The 18,675-nt window shown below is 36.3% G+C and overlaps 1 protein-coding gene and 1 long non-coding RNA gene across 2 annotated transcripts; one reads left to right on the top strand and one right to left on the bottom strand.

Annotated features, from left to right (window-relative positions):
* Nucleotides 1–3,080: 3,080 nt before the first annotated feature.
* Nucleotides 3,081–14,912, bottom strand: LOC134663356 (polycomb group protein Psc-like). Its single transcript, XM_063519718.1, has 10 exons — nt 11,337–14,912; nt 9,994–10,147; nt 9,391–9,484; nt 9,066–9,240; nt 7,993–8,159; nt 7,501–7,657; nt 6,273–6,411; nt 5,139–5,454; nt 4,327–4,413; nt 3,081–3,213 (listed from the first exon to the last, which is right to left on the bottom strand). The coding sequence occupies exons 1-10, from the start codon at nt 14,694–14,696 to the stop codon at nt 3,081–3,083; spliced, it is 4,782 nt and encodes a 1,593-aa protein (XP_063375788.1). The 5' UTR covers nt 14,697–14,912.
* A 951-nt stretch (nt 14,913–15,863) lies between these two features.
* Nucleotides 15,864–17,997, top strand: LOC134664130 (uncharacterized). The gene is made up of 3 exons (XR_010098209.1): nt 15,864–16,023; nt 16,138–16,208; nt 17,905–17,997. It is a non-coding gene; the product is annotated as an uncharacterized LOC134664130 (long non-coding RNA).
* Nucleotides 17,998–18,675: the final 678 nt, after the last annotated feature.

Here is an 18,675-nt window from a genome sequence, read left to right as displayed (position 1 = left end):
ATAGGTAAATTTTTTTGAACTGATCTTGTTCACTTACCTGTACTAACAATGGCATTGTTCTATTACAATCCTATTATCTGCTTTTGTTCTCGTAGGCGCCAACCAATTTACTTACAAAATAAGTTAGAAGTACACTGCATTTATATTGAATTCTAAACCTTATGTCGTGTTGAATGGGGTTAAAATGGTTTAAAAAGATAATATCATATTCAATCTTTTGGAAAGTCACATGCACCTTAGCCACAACAGGTGTCGATGGTTGTTAAATGCAAAAAAAAGTTGGGTTAGCCATTATTTAGTTAGTGTATTTTGTAGTCTATTGTTTAAAGAAATAGAGTCGTTAATCTATACTAACATTTCAAGGCGGTTATAATCTGCTTTTACTACGAGGGGATTATCCTAATTTGTGGTTTACCACTCAATGGTATTGTATTCTTGAGACTCTTTGAGTGAACTAGCTCAGATCGCTTGATTCATACTATACAAAGCGCGCTCGAGCAACGCACACATAGACACTGCTCACGGACACGATATCTCGGACCGGTTGGGACCACTGCGAGCGCGAGTGCTATCCGCTTGAGACACGCGTCTGTGAACTTTTTTGTGCAATAATGGAGAAACAAAAAAAAGTTATTATAACTGTTTAGTAGATGGTTGTTTAAATTCAACATTAAACGGTGAATTATCGTTATTTAAACTACCAGTTTAACAATGACTTTAAAATAAAAATATTTTAGTTATTATTAATTTATATTTCCATTCTTCCCGTTCCATCCTCAACAATAAATCAAAGAACTAGATACGAGTGCCACTACCACGATAGTTTTTTGTGCATAAGCTATAGTTAACAACCCTAGAGCGACCGCCGAGCGTAGGTATGAAGTAAAGTACCTACATACATGTGATTGACTTCTGTACCTATCTGTTTTGTGGTTCAAGTCTCACCAAAGACAGTATTTTTTCCTTTTCCACTTTTGAATGAATTTTGAGGCTACAGTTTATAAAGAATCGTTAGATTTTTATGTTGAACAGTACTTTATGTGAATACCCTTGGATGGTGATGGGAGATAACATCCAAGTCAGTGTAGGATAAAATAACCGAGTAATATGTAACCTAAAATAAAATCGAACGGAACTTTATATTTAAAAGCCTAAGTAATATTATTGTGAATGTAAAAACAAGTAAATCGCCAGTACAAACCACAAGCCACAAAACAGTGAGTTAAAAAAACGAATGTTTTGGTCGCACCGGAAATGGCAGCGCCATCTCACAAACATAACGTCAATGTCACGCTTCGTCACTTTAATGCTTAAGGTTTTCAGAGGAAAACCTTAATTTTTGGGTCATTTTAACTTACTTAAGATTTAGTAAAAAAAATGTCTCAGACAAACCGGATACCATGAAAACTCATGTCCATATCATAAACTTTTTTGACTATATGTTAAATACATTGTTCATTGGCAAAAACCTGGCATACTACAATGTCAAAATTTCATTACCATCGTGTTTTTAATGCCAAAAGAAAATTCTTAATTAATCACAGCACATTACATCTTCACAGGGTTAACATGTTTTACTTACACAACACAATCGAAAAAAAAAGACAATAAAATAGTTTTTCTCAAAAATGGACGGCAAAGTCGACTTTGCCGTCTAAAAAATAGGTCGCGAAGCGCGTAGTTTATGGTCAGTCAAAAATTAAAAAGTTAAAAACATTGCAGTCTCGATTTTGGGACTGCAATGTTGCATACAAATTCCATTATTTGTCGAGTTCCAAACTTTTTAAAAGTTGAAATGACCATATCAAATGAAGGCACAGGCCCATTAAACAGCCAAACAGATGATTAGTACCGCGACTATTTAGATGTCTCAAATAGGTTGGCGTATATTTGGCAGAAAAATACACTTCTATTTATTATTAAAAAAATAAAAAGGCGGCAAGGGCTTTTTTCTGTCAAAATATATATGCAAGAACGTTGCTTTTGTACAATATTTCTATGATATTTATATTTCTTGCACCATTTTTGAGAAAAGCACTATATATGACTCGGCTAGAAGGCTACTTGCTGGCTTCGGATTCAATTAAACGGACTCCCAAGGTCGTCCGTTTAAAACGAATCCTCAGCCTGCAAGTAGCTACTTCCGAGCCTCGACAATAATGTACTATAAATTTTTTTTTTTCATATTCAGAAATCTAATCATTAGCAGCCTTATCAATATAACGATACCTAGTAGCAGGCCTTCCAGGTTTATTTACGGAACCTGGAAGGGTATTATTTTTATAAGAGTAATTTAAATTAATAAATACCTACACGAATAAAAGGAAAGTGTCGTGTCACTAGGTAAAAATTGTTGTTATCACTTATCAGTACTGGTGCCAACCGGATTTTACAATTTTTCGTTATTTTTTAAATATATTTGGTGACAGTAACAAAGTCAGCGTCGTTTAGCCTAACCCCGCCTCTTGACGTACTGACTATCAGCGAACGCATTAAGGGCCAGTTACATCAACCGCTATTGACGGAATTATCAACATCAACCAGCAGTAAAGTATAAAATATCTCATACATACAATTTAGCAAATGTTGACGGACGGTTTGGTAGAACTGACCCTAAGGGCTCATTTAGACGATGCGGGAACTCGACTGCGAGTGTCATTACATTGCGGTTTTTGATCGGTCGGTTGAATTGGACGTAACTAATAGTCCTCAATGTAACTAAAATCGCATGAGAGTTCGCGCGCCGTCTAAATCAGCCCTAATAGTCAGTTCGAGATCCTGAAAACGGTGAAAAATAGAGATAATACTCCTAAAAATACGTGTGATACCTCATTAGATTCGTCATGATGCCTAGAAAAATGTATCCGAAGCGTGTATTAACTAGCACACAAAAATATCAAAAGTTATAAGCAAAAAAAGGGGGGGGGGGAAGTAGTTATTTTTTATTTCCCCAATATCGCTTTCGAATACATTTTTCTAGGCATTATGACGAATCTAAAGAGGTATCACACGTATTTTTAGGATAATTTTCACCGTTTTCAGGATCTCAAACAGACTATAAGGGTATCAATTAGTTAATACTAACAGTTGGGGCGGCAGCTGGCGTCGGCGAGGATGGCGGCCATGAGCGGCTTGTCGCGCAGCGCGGCCGTCAGCTCCGCCTCGTCCCACTGCAGGCGTAGGCGCCGAGTGCGCCCCGCGGCACCCGTGCAGCTGATCAAATTAAAAAGGTTACTAAACGGGCAACATCGGATAATTATAAAGGGGTATCCTTATTATAGATAATGTTATCGTAAACTTAGGCTAAATGTATTAGGAGCATTCCACGGACTGTTCCGTACAAACGTATTCTATTTCCTGTGTTGCGACTTTTTTTTGGGCATTTAAAGCAGGCGATTATTTTTCTGCCCATATTTTTGAGCATTTGTCATTGAAAAGGAAACTCTTATACCTGAAAATCTTCAGAAAATTCGCGTTTGTACGGGACAAACGGTAGACAATTTCATGGAATGCTCCATTACTTAGTTTAAGTTTTGCATGCCAAGTGTGGCAGAACATGCATTCATGTAACACATCTACTGACATGACAAATTGTACCATCTGTGTAATGTTCCAGCAAAATAAATGATTCTGATTCTGAGTCAATTTCTCGCCAATCTGATTCAATTGCCCGATCGAATCAGGAGCAAATACCAATTTGGCTCGCCGATTTCAACCGCCGATATTACCGATAAAATGAGATGCGGACGGAACACTACCAATTTGTGAGGCCATTATTTTCGTTCCGGGGCATTTTTTCAATTTAGAGGGCTCTAATATCACCATAAACCTAAAATTGGAAATTGACGCCAATTCCATTTCTCGGTCGATTTGATCAGTCCCGTCTGGATACCACTTAAAGGTCCACGAGGTATAGTTTGTAGATTTCTAATAGAATCCTTTGTCTATTTGTTAAGTAAAACCGATTTCTCAATTAATTAAAAAAAAAAGATTGTTTCGTGTGACGATCCGGTGTGCGAGAGGGACAGCACTATGCACGTATCCGAGTTTATATAAACGGGGCACTGAGGGCAGCTCCCGGATCCCGTGCCGCAGCAGACCTTCCCTAAGTTTTTAGTTAATGATGATAAGCATTTACAATTTTTTGAAATTTTGTAGTTAACGACCAAATCGTTAATAAAAAAAAAATTAAATTCGATTCCATTTCTATCCAAAATTAAAAGGTTTTTAGAGGCCTAGATGAAACACTGCGTAATTATGAATGCTGATGACTATTCAATCTCTTTATTTTATGTAAAGTGAACAATTGACATTAATCCAACTCACCGTAACGCACCGCGCGCCTCGAGCAGAGTACACGCGCTTGACATCTCGCTCATGTCCAGTGGCGCGATGTTGCGAGCTGCTGCTACTCTGTATTAAACACCCATGTTCATTTAAATCTTTAAAGTTAAAGGAATTTTCAGGCATAAGCTTAGTGCGACATAAAATAGAAGAAAATAAATAAAATGGCAGTCCGTCTGTCTGTCACCAGGCTGTATCTCATGAACCGTGATATCTTACAGTTGAAATTTTCACAGATGATGTACTTCTGTTGATGCTATAACAACAAATACTAAAAAGTACGGAACCCTCGGAGGGCGAGTTCGACTCGCACTTGTCCGGTTTTTATCCACTGTTTATTTTCGGTGAAGGATAGCATCGAGAGGAAACCAGACTGTTTTCAATAAGGCCTAAGTTTCGCTTATGGCTTTTAAGGTCACCAATCCCTTTGGTAAAATTTAGTGCCTTTGCCAATTATTTGGAGTAGGTTCCCGCCTATAGTTCGTTTTTTTTTAGCATTAGAAAGAACTTGCAAGAAGGTAAGCGATCTTAACATGTCTTTTAATTGAAAAACGTTTTAAAAAAAATCAAAAACGATTACTTACGAAAGCAGAAGAATATTAGATTCATAATTGTTACATATTTGCCGTATCTTATTTTTAAAATGCGTTTTTCAATTAAAAGACACATCAAGATTGTTTACCTTATTTCTAATGCTAAAAAAAAACGAACTATAGATCATAGGCTCCCTTAGTGAGCCGTAGCGATAAGTCTGGACAATGCTGATGATAAATAATAAGAAAAACAATACTCACTTTTTATAAACATCGTGTAATTTCCCCATAACGATATCCTTATTTTTCCCCTTGAGCATAAGCATAAGACTGCAAAGTATCAACTTCTGTTGCATCGGGAACCCTTCATCGACATCAGACTCGATTTTCTTGGAGCCTCCGTACACATCGTTTAGTACTTCTAGGACTTGCTTGAGCTCCACTGTGACCGTGCAGTCTTTCATCATGGTGTCCACGGATTGGTTCTCAGAGAATTTACTGCGTTTTGCTAGCTCGATCACTCTGCGGCCTATGTCTAGGGCTCTTCGCATGTCACCAGAGACGGCGGCGATTTTGGCTATAAGATAGAAAATAAAATTAAAAGGCTGCTTTACACATGGCTAAATTTAGTTTGATTTGATTTAATAACTATATAACTCTAAAAATATGTAAATACTATAAAACACGTATTGTCTTTCATTCTTCCCCACTAAAGCGAAACTCGACAGTGATGCGTTTCCTTCACTACGGAGCGATTGCACGTTGGCTACGCACCCAGATGAAATTTGGTTTTACTCTATTTATGGCCACGTTAAATTTACTACTAATCAGTATGCAGGTTGAATGTAGACTTGGCAATAAAAAATCATATCCTCAATATCAAATTGTTAGTAAAAAAAGTTCAAAGTCAACGTTATCTTTTATGATGTGAATAAAGTTTTATAGTCGATTGTCTATTTATAATTGCCTGTTGTCTATTTTTTCACGGATGGGCCCATTTACATTTGTCTTTTAAAGTACTTAAGTATACAATTTGACCTTCTCACTTTCGCAGTTCGCACCTATGATCTCACTTATTACGAGACAAAACCAAAAAAAAATCGTCCCATTGAGATTAATAAGTTTATAATAGACAAATGCATCTATTAGTTAATGATAAAGAACCAATTATTCAAAAATATTGAATTAACATGTATCATCATCATCATCATCTCAGCCATAAGACGTCCACTGCTGAACATAGGCCTCCCCCTTGGATCTCCATACGTGCCGGTTGGAAGCGACCCGCATCCAGCGTCTTCCAGCGACCTTAACAAGGTTGTCTGTCCATCTTGTGGGTGGACGTCCTACGATGCGCTTGCTAGTCCGTGGTCTCCACTCCATTAACATGTATACCTGCCAACATTTGTAAGGCGACCGGCGAGAACACGTTGGTCTTGTCAGCGTCGCCCAGTATCTTGGTGAATATGTTGATGATCTGCTGCTTGGTGTACGGCGCGAAGTGCAGGGTGCGTGGCCGCAGCGAACAACGCGCCTAAAACATACAACATATCGGAATATTGTACAGAAAGTACGTGGCATATATTTTCCCTCCCTATCCCTATATATATATATATATGTCGGGAATTGTGGGCGTATCATAGTATCGCCAGCACATCAGAACCTTCAATCGTGGATGACGAGAGCTTTCAACGAAATACGATATTCACCACACAGTCTTTACTGGACAAGACTCATTACAAATCACAGCACACGGTTCATTTTTTATCTTAAGCAAACCAGTGGATTACACCCAGCAACCGCCACAGACATCGTCTTCTCCCATCCGTTCTCATCATTCCCCTTCTGAAGATTGATTGACAGCATAACTTCAATTGTTCTGGACTTCTATTGTTTTAACAGCGCACTCTATGACGTCTTGGCGGAACTGTGTCGAACGCCACTCAGGTGTACGTAACACCCTAGTTTGCTCTTTTTGTCAAGGTTTGCATGATAAAACGCCTCTTGAAGGCGACAGGTGGCACATTTCAGCCATTCTCCGACATATATTTTCTATCCCTTTTAGGGATAAGTTCGCCTTTGTACATAACATTTTTATTTTTGTTTTGTTTTGTCCGTTTTATGTATAAACCTGTTTATGTGCAATAAAGTGACATACATTCATACATAGGTACATAATTATTTTAAATGTGTAAGTATGTACTTTATAAAAAAATATAGGCTGTCGTTAATAATCAACAACAAAAATAAGCCCATAAAGTTAACTATTAGACCTACTTCAGTCTGCTTAAAAACACATAATAACAAATCAGAAATAATTGGTCAGATACCTAGTCAAATCAGTAGCCATACTCTTACAGGTAAATCTGAAGGTCGCAACTGGCTAAGTGGGCTGACCCCGAAATCACAAAAAAACATCAGCTACGCCTATTTTTATAAGTACATTTCGGTGAATGTATGTCGAAGTTTTATATGGAACACCTTTTTTTTGCGATTTCGTGGTTCCCTTCATAGTAATAGTTGTTTAATATGGCCCTATGGAAATTAACCATTGACACTATGGCTAGATATAACAAAATCTCGGCTGTAAGATATCAAAAGTTAACTCATTTTAATACAATACCTGCAACCGTGGAAGGGCGCGCTCAGTCAGGTCCAGCGCGTTGGCCACGCCCACCAAGACCAGACGAGACCCAGCCAACGCCGGCCACTCAAAAATCGTATACAGCACTGACTGCCGCTTGCTGTCCAGCTGGTCGATCTCGTCCAATACCAGTAAGCTGGAAAACATACTCGTTGAAATGCAATAATCGCAGATAAGGACTAAAGAAATATAACTACAAATGTATTAACTATTTTAAGGATTGTAGGACGTGCATGAATAGCGCCGTTCGTGTATAACTGATGCAAATAATTGTTTAATGTGAAGGAAATGGTTACTGTATTGCAAATTACGGCTATATAGTAAGTCACTATCAGCATTTTTAAATAAGGTTAGTTTAGTAAAAGTGAGAAATAATTTAATTAATGATTCAGAAAATCTTTAACGAAAGGACTGAAGTTATTTCAGCGTATCTTACCACAAATTCTGAAGTTTCAACATTATATTACTTACATCATCTTGTGTTTTTTATTCAAATATTTTTCTATGGCAGCCAAGCACGCCTTCTCTGTGGACCCTGAAGTAGTCAGCTGCAACTCTTTGCAAATTCTGCTGTATATGCTGGCGGCTGACTTCATCATGGTGCAGTTCACATATACTTGTTTAAAGCCTTCTTTGATCTGTAAACAATTTTTAAGTTGAAAATTTAAATACAAATGAATATAATACGAATTAAGTTTTTTAATTTCGAAAGATATTCGGCATTAGTAGAGCGGCGGGCTTGTATCTCGAGGTCAGGATTTCGGGTCCCGCCTGAGGTGAAGAATTTTCCCGTCACTTGATTGAATAATATGGATTCAATACAACCAATTGTTGCCTAGGAAAACATTGTTTTGTTTTGCCCGAAACTTATTGGCAAAAGTGATTTTCAAATCGGCATTAAAATGTTTACCCCTACATAGGCTTTTGGCGATATTCTCATCTTTTGTAAACATGTAGATTCATAAATTGAGCCACAGAGATTATTAGGAAAGCTCAAACTTTCCCATGAAGTGGGGTGGGTCACTAGCGTTACTGGCAAGGTGCAAAGTCAGTTCAGTTTTTAGTTCTTATGGCCTCGATCCATTGTGACAATTTTGCCAGCATCGGTGGAGGTAGGTGACGCTTATCACAAACACACGTAATCTTATGAAATGTCGCACAATAATGCTAGCGGCAGGCGTCGGAACTAATTACGTCATAATATTTAACATATAAAAGCCCACAAGAGGGCAGCACCAGTCGAAGTCGAATAGACTCGTTTGCTCACATAAAGTTCAAGTCCAAATTAACAATTTAGATAGAGAAATATTGTAAAAAAACAGGGCAAGTGCGAGTCGGACTCGCCCACCAAGGGTTCCTTACTTTTTAGTATTTGTTGTTATAGCGGCAACAGAAATACATCTGTGAAAATTTCAACTGTCTAGCTATCACGGTTCGTGAGATACAGCTTGGTGACAGACGGACGGACGGACGGACAGCGGAGGCTTAGTAATAGGGTCCCGTTATACCCTTTCGGTACAGAACCCTAATAAAATGAAGTTTACCTTTGGCGAATTCAGTAAGCATGACAAGGTCGCCGTTTTGCCTGTACCGGGTTGCCCAGAGACATATAAAGAAGCAGATTCCTCTTTGTCAAGGCTCTCTAAAAGGAAGTTTTGCAACCATTCAAATTCTTCTTCTCGACTAGGAAGCGGTCCTGAAGTAACAGCATTTCGATTTCTGAAAAATTAAAAATAATCTTCATTTTCTTGTTAATCATCATTATCTGCTGGCCCTTGCCGATGTTAAAATATTTTGTATGTAAGCCAGTTCGTATAGATTTCCCGAACATCGTAATTATAATAAGTATGCTTTCATTGTCGTACAAACCTCTCGTCAAAGGATTCTTCACATTCATCTTTAGACTCGACGATTGAAACAGACTTGAAGGTTTTCCTGGATATTTTGGGAGCAGAGCAGGAGTCTGAAACAATTTATCTAAATTACTATAAGATCTAAGTAAACTAATCAATCACAGCATAAATGTATTTTACTTAAGTTTAAATAACATGTACTCAATTCTGGGTCATTTTCCGATTACATATCATTTGGCGATTACAAAAAAATATTCGCCGTGTTGAAAGTTACATGTAAGTGTTAACTCAGAATAAATAAAACTGCTTGCAATGTGATACTTGCACACCTGCAATATGAATTTTAGCATGTCACCTGGCCTGTTGCTGTCCCACTTTGAAGAAAATAATATACATAAATAGACGTTCAATATCTTACCATTGCCTTTCCATGGCTGCAGCAAAGGGAGGAAGGGGCAGGCCAGTGACTACCTGGCTGACGAATGTCCGGAGAGACATGAAGGAGTTGGGCCTGTCCAGTGACGACGCTTATCAGCGAACAAAGTGGCATCTCAAGATTAGGAAACCCGACCCCGCATAACGGGTTTATCCGTGAGAATAAAAAAGTTCAATATCTTACCATTGTCAAAGTTATTTTTGAGATTTAAATCACTGTCTTCTGATAATTTCATTTTGTTAAGAATATTTTCATTCTCATTACATTCTTTGTTTCTCTTATTCATGTAAGTCCTCTTGCGGGATTTGAAGGGGATAGCAGTTTGAGCAGCCGACATCTGAAACGTAAAACCTAATTGAACACCAACAGAAGTTTACAAATATATGCAATAAACTCGTGTATTTAAATAAAATATATACCTTTTTAGATCTCCAATATAAACACTACAGGACGGAAATAAAAAAAAAAAATAATTGCCACCATTTATTACAAATTACAATTCCCATCTTAAGGTCAAGATTACTTAATCACAAGAATACAGTATGCAATGTATGTAAAGTGAATACATAGGTTATGACAACCTAAAATGTAAAAGATACTCAGGATTAATGTATGACATGAAACCCAAGCATAGTAAACATGTAGGAATACCACAACTGCCTTAGACGTCTAATATTGACATATTCACTAAAGTCTGCGTAACTTACTTTCTATACATCTCGCTCCCACTAATATCCGAGTACGAGCGAGATGCATAGAAAATAAGTTACCCACACGCTAGCGAATATATCAGTGTCAAGCTGGTGTTAGCCGTACAGGTAAATAAAATTAGGTACTTCGAATTTATGATAGAAGTCTGATTTTAATGTATCTGGTTTTATAACTAAACTAAATGTTATAAACATGTTGCTCAATAGGATGATGCTCTTAAAGACTTTATAACTATACAGATAAGGTTGAAAACTGGAGAAACATTGGGAAACAATCTGTCAATCACAAACCTTATGTAAAGTATAGAAAGTATTATAAAAAAAAGTAAATTGCATGGTCATCATCATCAAATATAAATGATAGTATTTTTTTAATTATTAAATCATACTTATATACTATGTAGTTCATGATATTAGATACAACAGTAAAGCGTAGGATTCATTTGACAAAAGTATGTGTTATTTGAAACAGAATTTGATATAAAAATACGTTTCTTCTATTATTCAAGTATGTTTATGAATCTTTGTAATACATTAATTATATGTCTACTCCCAGCATCAAAATAAGTTTACAAATGAATTTAACACCCTTTATCAAGTGACCTACATATAAAATTACAGTTATTCTTAAGAATATTTCATTTACACACAACTTATTTATGTTAATACAGTTAAGCTGTAACTAAAAAAGAAAAATGTAAAATATAACTCAAAAAACAGGAAATATTATATTAGTAACTATTTAATGTATATTATGTTTTCATAAAAATAAATACAATAATAATTAACAATTATTTATCTTACATTGAAATTTCATTGCTTATCTTTGTTATTAAAATCATGTTGATTCTGATGTACGGCATTTGCCATACTTTTGAATAGATTAGCTTTGTACCAATTCATTTCCATCTGATGCCTTAAATGTGCCATTGGATGTTGTGCAATCATCTGCTGAGATGTCATATAATCTGGAGGAAGATTCATAGTAGGGCTGGACTTAATAGTAGGGGTTATGGGCTGGCGAATCCCAGACAGTTTAAGACCCGATGATAATGGTTTCATTGGTTTAGGACCTGGTTTAGAAGGCCCTGGGGATGCCTTAGGAGATTCATTTTTTAAAGTGTTAAGGTTGGGGAGTTGTGTGCTCGATATTTGATTAGATTGGTTAATACTCTGTTCTGATGAACTACTACTTGCCTGCTTTTCTTCAGCAATTACTAATTTAGGAGAAGAACTAGGAGATCGTGTTTGAGATCTTGGAGAAGGCTGCGTCGGAGTGGGAGAATTATGTGACTGGGTATAGCTAGGAGACATTATAGAATTGCCACTGTTTGCTTGATTTATTTGAAAAGGTTTATTACCCATGTCATGCCGAACAGAAGTCTGGGATCCACTGGGACTACCTTTCTCATGCTTAACTTGGTTCATATTCGAAGAAGGTATTCTCAATGGACTTGCACCCGTATTTGCGGGTCTACTAGAAATAGGTGAATAGACATTCCCTTGATTCACATTTGCCGGCAAACCTTTTCCGGGGGGGTTTTGTTTTGTTGCTGCCAAATTCGCGATTGACTGCATTTTTTCTAAAAGTCGGGATTGGTTAGGATGCTGTCCTATTTGACTTTGCATATTATGGGGAGTTGTCAAGTCTAGAGCAGCACTAGGCTTATTTTCTGGAGTCATAGTTACACTACTGGGCGACTTATTGTTTGGATTATTCAGTTTATTTATGGTATTGAAAGTTTTTGGAGTAGCTGGAACAAGTTTGGGCACCTGAGCTTTATTTTTTGGGAGTTTCGTTTTTTTATCTGATACTAAAGTTTGTAATTGCTTCTCAAATGTTTGCTGAAAAGTAATAGGTGAAGCAAAGTTACCACTTTGCTTTCCTAGTTTAGTGTCAGCTATAGGTTTTAAATTAGGTACTGGCCCTTTAGCAGATGACTCAGAAGATTTGCCTGGAGGCTTTGGTGATGCTGTTGAACCTTCAGGTTTTGCTTGTGGACTTTGCTTGGTATCAGTATTACCTTCAGCTTTAATCTGTTGTTTTTTAGGATTACTATCTGGCAACTTTAATATTTCAATGTAGTTGTGAACAGGCGGACTAGGCACTTTATGAGCTGTGGTGCTACTATTCGCGGAAACTAAATTTTTATTAGTGATATTCTTTTTCGGATCACTTGTGGTTGGCTCATTAGGACTACGTGGATCTAATTTCTGGTCTGTTAAAGTAATTGAGAGAGATGAAGGGATGTTAATTTTACATGAATCTAACAACAAAGATTTCAGCGGGTCACCTGAGGATTGGCCTGCATTATGAGCGGCATTAAGTGATGATTTCACCTGCGACAATATCTTACTTCTATCAATTGTGGGATCACTATTGTTGGCTAACAAATCCATCCTCACTTTATTCATTGGTTGTCCTTTATTTTGGGTTGCCTGTGTTGTTGGCATGGTAGGTTTTAAATCAGGCATTCTTTTTGGAGGTGGCTTTGGAACTTCTGCAGGCTTTGGGAGAGCAAATTGCTGTGAATCCATTTTGGGTACTTGAAGCTTAAGAGGAGAAACTGTTTTAGGTTGAGAAGCATTCTGTACTGATGCCACTGACTCATTTGTTGCTTTTCGTTTTGGAGAAGAAATATTACTTGTACTAGGAATTGTTCTTTTTAATCCAGTACTCTCTGGAGTTGGTTTTGAACCCACAGCAGGTATCTTTTGCTCCTTTGTTGGTGAAGAAGATGATGGGGTGTTTTTGGCAGGCTGAGGGCTGAGTTTGTTGTCAGGGTCTTTTGTTTTTGTCAAATTATCAAATGCACTCCCAGACTTGTGAAGTTCTGAAGCTCCAGTGGATGAAGCAGAATTAGAGTTGGCAGGTTTAGTCGGACCTTGGGGCATTCTAGTTTTTTCTATTTCAATTTTGAGTCTTTTCACTTCTGGTGCTTTTGGTGGTGTCTGTGGTTTTCTCTTTAAAGTATCATCATCCTTTGGGGCTTCTTGACTTTTAACTGGATTATTATTAGATGATGATGATGTCTCCTGCACATTACCTTTTACAGGAGATGATTTAATCACCTGGCTATTACTTTTGGCTGTTAATTCAAAAGAGTTCAAAAACTGTGACTTTTCTACTTCATCATCATTTTTCTTGGCAGTAGAGTTACTGTTGTTGCCTGACTTATTTTGACTACTGATATCCTTGTTGGACTGATTATTCTTGTCTGTAGTTGAAGAACTATGTGACTTTTTGCCACTGTTATCTTCCGGCATGGGACTGTCAGTACCTGATGATACTTCTGAACCCTGATCGTGTATATTAGGAGCCGGGCTACTAACATTAGTGTCTTCTGTTGGTGTTGGGCTTGATTTTCTGTCTCGAAAATGAGAACCTTTCCTATTAATGTCAAACAATCTATTTCTGATAGCTACATAATCTATAATCTGGTAGAAAAATCTCATTGGTTCATTCCTCTTCCAATTGTAAATATAAGCAATATCCATCAAAGTGTAGTAGTCTGGCAAAGGTACCCTTTTATATAAAATGTCAATAGCAAATTGAGTGCTATCAATATCAAATTTCATGCTTAAGAATTTCTTCAAATGACTAATATTGACAACCGCAGGACACTGTAGAAACCTCCTCGTTGTACCTGTTGGGGGCTGAGGTTCATTGCTGTCTGATGATTTGCTTGATATGCTGTCAGTGTCAGTGGCATCTGCATATTCCAAAGAAAATGAGATAACATCTTCTGGGCTGAAAATGATCCTCTCTGTGTCTTCACCTCTTTGCTCTGGCGTCGCTGAAGCAGCCGGCCCCGGTCTAGACGAGTAAAACTGTTGTCGCCTTTCCATTTCTTTTTGGAAAAGTCCTGGTACTAGTTTGTACACAATATCTTGAAGAGCTTTGTCTAGTCTGAAATTTGGCTTTGCAACATTTATCTGCACGTCGCAGACCGGGCAGTAACGGCTAATTTGCAAATGCTTGATGATGCAGCTGCGACAAAATGAGTGCAAACATTCTACGATCGTGGTGGCGTCGATGTAGTAACCGCGACATAGCGGACAAGTAATTTGCTCATTCACTTCTCCTAACAAAGTTCTTTGCGGCACAACCGTACTATTGTTCTGTTCAGCCATTTTAACGACCTTTTTATCAAGTAATTTGTTGGAAGTTACCATCTTTACAACTGCATGTCCAGCGTCATTAACATGTATAACACAACTGTTGTTGTAGCATCTTCAATACGCTATTCACTGTACAATACATTAACTTTCATGGCGCAATAATAGCGTTAATTATTAATGTTATTTGAAATTGCCTTTTAATAGCAGAAAATAACAATCAATATTAAAACGAAGCTCCGTGCCGTGCCACAATGGAACTACAAACGACATTACACTTTTTTGCGGAATGTTGGTAACACTGTCAAACTAAACGACAACATAGGTTAACCGTAAGTTAAATACATACCGTTTACTTAGAATATAAGGGAAATTACAGTCAAATACATACTAAGGAAACTTACCTTCACTTATACTTGATATTTCTAATTCACTTTTACAAGAAATCTAATTATATTAACAATATCTCGATAAAAATAGATTTGGCGCGAATACGTCTACAGCAGTGATCGAGTTGTCAAATTTATTGACAGACAATTTTTTTTTTCAACGCCTGTGGCAATTTACAGTGTTACCAGTGTAGTCACAACTGAATATCTAAAGTGACCCATACATTAACGTGTCTGGGATTAAACTTGGCCAAATATTAGTGTTGCATCTCTTTCCTTTATTTGGCAAGAGTACATTATAGACATAGTAGAAATTAAATAAAGTGGACCTAAAAAAATTCCTCAATTGGTGAAACCAAATTTGTCAGTAAATAAGAACAAAAACACTATACTCATCCTTTTCTTTTGAGTGCTAGTACTAGTGTAAGACAAAGATAGTATGATTCTCTCTGTCGATGTTTAAAATGAGACAGTCCTTTGACAAACTATACATATTAAAATTTGACAAACTATATTGTTTCCATATTTAACCATTTTACGTCAAAAATGGAACAGTTATTTACGTAGGAAATCGTGCCCCAATGCCCCAATTAATTTTCTACAATTTATAGAAATGCTCGTCCACTTGCGCATAACCGTAAAAATCGAAGTTCGCAAATTGTAGGCATTTTTCTCTGTCACTCTAAGTACGCCTTCATTGGAGTAAAAGAAAAAAATCCCCGCAACTTGCGAATTTTGGTTTTCGCGGTAAGCCCTCTGTTCATTGTCAAACATGTCGGTCAAGATTTAATTAATTTTGTCGCCTGGCAATAAAAACAGTAAAATTATTACTGAGTCTGGTAACTTCAGTTTGTTCTTTCTTTATAGATTTCGCACGGGCCCGCTCGCTTGTCGTAGCCGGTCCTCATATTGTATCTTCAATTATTACAACGATCACAAGGCCATAAGCGGTCTCTCCAAAGTAATCTTCTCATCTCTTCGGTATGAGAGCCAAGGTATTGTATATTTTTATATTTCTTCTGTTGAATGTACATTATTCTTACTTTTGTTCTAAGGTTGGGTGCCTTACACATTCGACACATTTTAATGTTATTTCTTTTCTATTTCAGTGGCGTAAGAAGCGCATGCGAAGGCTAAAGCGTAAACGCAGGAAGATGCGTGCGAGGTCCAAATAAACTGGGTAAGCTGATTTTAATTTAATTTTACTTTGATAACCTCTAAAACACGCCCAAACACGCTAAACACGCCTTTTATACGCCGATAAACTATTCAAAGGCAGGCATTGGTTTGGTATTCGTGTAATTAGTTGACAAGATGATATATTATTATGTATTTGATATGTAACTTAGATTTAAGGTTTGATTAATTAACGAACTCATCTATACAATTGACTAATTATTAATCTGATGTTGACTGATGCTGTGTTTAGTAATAAGTCAATTGTACTTCAATTCAAGTGCAGATAGTGTCTCTGCTAAAACCGGAGAATTTCAGCAACTTTTGGTTACCTACTTGTGTATTGTGAACCACGTAGTGTCTCGCGTTTAATTTAAAATATAATTATTAATTACTATCGATAGTTATAGGTGTAATTATTTATAGAATGAGGGCTACTTAGGTGCAATATTAGTTTTTATTTAATGGACCTTGGCCTTTATATACACAATAAAAATAAAGGTACAGTTTTTCCTATATTTACTAAGACAAATTTTAATTTACTATTTACAATAACCCAACAGGGCTTGAATCTTAATATTTTGTTTATAATATAATATTTCATTAATTTAGGCTGAGTTTTCTTGCAACTAGGCCAATATAAACATAAATTACTATTAAACACTATATGAAAATTTGAGGTTATCAAAGAGCATCCATGCTTTCGAATCACATCAGTGTGCAAATACATGAAAATTAATTTCAAATCTTAAAGCAAATATCTATAAATAGTTACTTAGAAACAGGCTGTAGTAATTTATTACAGAGAAAAATGGAGAATTTTTATAGAGGAAAGCGTATGGCCTTTTTTTCTCTTAACCTGCTTATAGTGCTAATCAATCTCAAGAAAAGTTGTGTAAATTCCCCTGTCAATGAAAAGTTTCTAACCAATAATGCTCTACAAATTATTCAACCCTTAAAGCTGCCATGAGTGCCACCCATGCCAGTAAAATACTGGCTAGAACTCTTTAGACTGTTAGAAGAGTTATGGGATATGATATCAAATCAATTAGGTATATAAAGCTTGTATGAAATATTATGTTGATGTGTCTGTGATATTTTTGGATATGGCAAAAATACCCCTAGGTATCAAAACATTTGACTGCTAATAAATGATTCTAAATAATGTACAAATGTGTAATAATAAGGTGCAAAATGTTGTAGTCATATTTTTACAGTTCACTGAATTGGTTGAAAAAATAAAGTTGACTTCGTTAGTGTGAATATAGAATTTTTGATGTTTGCTAAAAACATTTAAAAAATCCTCGATCCTCGGTCAATGAAAATACATCAAGTGGTTCTACTTAAATTTTTCCGAGCAAGCCATGTATATTGGCACTGAGAACATATTTTGATTCAGTCTCCATAAGGAGGGCAAATAATAAAATTGCTTGTGCATAAATTAATGTTTTTCGTGAACACATGTTCTAGTAGGTATTTTATTTTTATCCCTCCCAGGCAGTCATGTTCTTTTTATAAGAATTATGCAAAGAATAGGAGGGTATATTATGTTGCTTACTCCACCCATTTAATGCTGGATGCATTAGAATGGACTAATATATGGCATACAATAAAATCTATATAATCTAGATATAGGTTATAGGTACCTACTATTAATTCAAAATGGTAAGTTTAATTAATTATTTTTCCTATTGTTACAGGTGCACTGGTGCAGTAGAAGACTTAACATCTAAAACTCGCTTGTGTATCAAATAAAAAAAAATACAAAAAAATCATCTCTTTGTTTTTGTAATCAATCACCATACCCGAAACTTCCATACATATAGGGTCAAGCCTCGGTCAAGCAAATCTTGTCAGTAGAAAATTAAAATTTTCTATGGGAAGATAACTCTTCGCGCCTTGATTTTTTAGATTTGCCGCCTTATTCTACTGACAAGATTTACTTGACCAACTATGTCCGATATCTTGAAATCCTTCAATTCTAATAGATGACTTAGAGAACAATCCCCAATGTTAATACCACAAGTTACAAACTGATTTTATTTTCAGAGCATTAGATTTTTATTAGTGTAAGTTTGAAATGTAAAAGGAAATCGAGCTGTGGAATAATAACATAGGAATATACAGGGTGTCCCAAGACTGGGACATCATGAAGGGAAAGTACCTTAAATATCGTAGATAGGATATTTTGCTGAAAGAAGACATTATTTTAATTTAAACTGCATTCATAGGTTTTTAAATAATTAGTGGTTGAACCGGGAATCGAACCCACTACACGAGAAAAAAATATCTTTAATTTTCTATTAAAAATGTTAAAATTCATGGTCTTCCTTTTATTTCTGACACTATGTTATTTAAGAGCGCTCTTACAAGAAAAGTCGAAATAATGCAAAATTGATGATACTAGTCGACGAAATTCAGGACTTTGTGCTCATTATTAGAAACAATGAGTACTTGTTCCAGTAAAAGCG

This window comes from Cydia fagiglandana, chromosome 4 (genome assembly GCF_963556715.1).
Source record: "Cydia fagiglandana chromosome 4, ilCydFagi1.1, whole genome shotgun sequence".
Classification (NCBI taxonomy): domain Eukaryota; kingdom Metazoa; phylum Arthropoda; class Insecta; order Lepidoptera; family Tortricidae; genus Cydia; species Cydia fagiglandana.
The sequence above is the reverse complement of the archived record's forward strand: the minus strand, read 5'-3'. Positions and strand labels throughout refer to the sequence as shown.

Coding starts and splice junctions, on each gene's coding strand:
- LOC134663356 (XM_063519718.1), bottom strand. CDS start 14,696: ATGGTAACTTCCAACAAATTACTTGATAAAAAGGTCGTTAAAATGGCT. Junction 8,160..9,065: donor GCTTACTGAATTCGCCAAAG/GTAAACTTCATT, acceptor AATTGTTTACAG/ATCAAAGAAGGCTTTAAACA. Junction 6,412..7,500: donor GCGCCCTTCCACGGTTGCAG/GTATTGTATTAA, acceptor TGTATGTTTTAG/GCGCGTTGTTCGCTGCGGCC.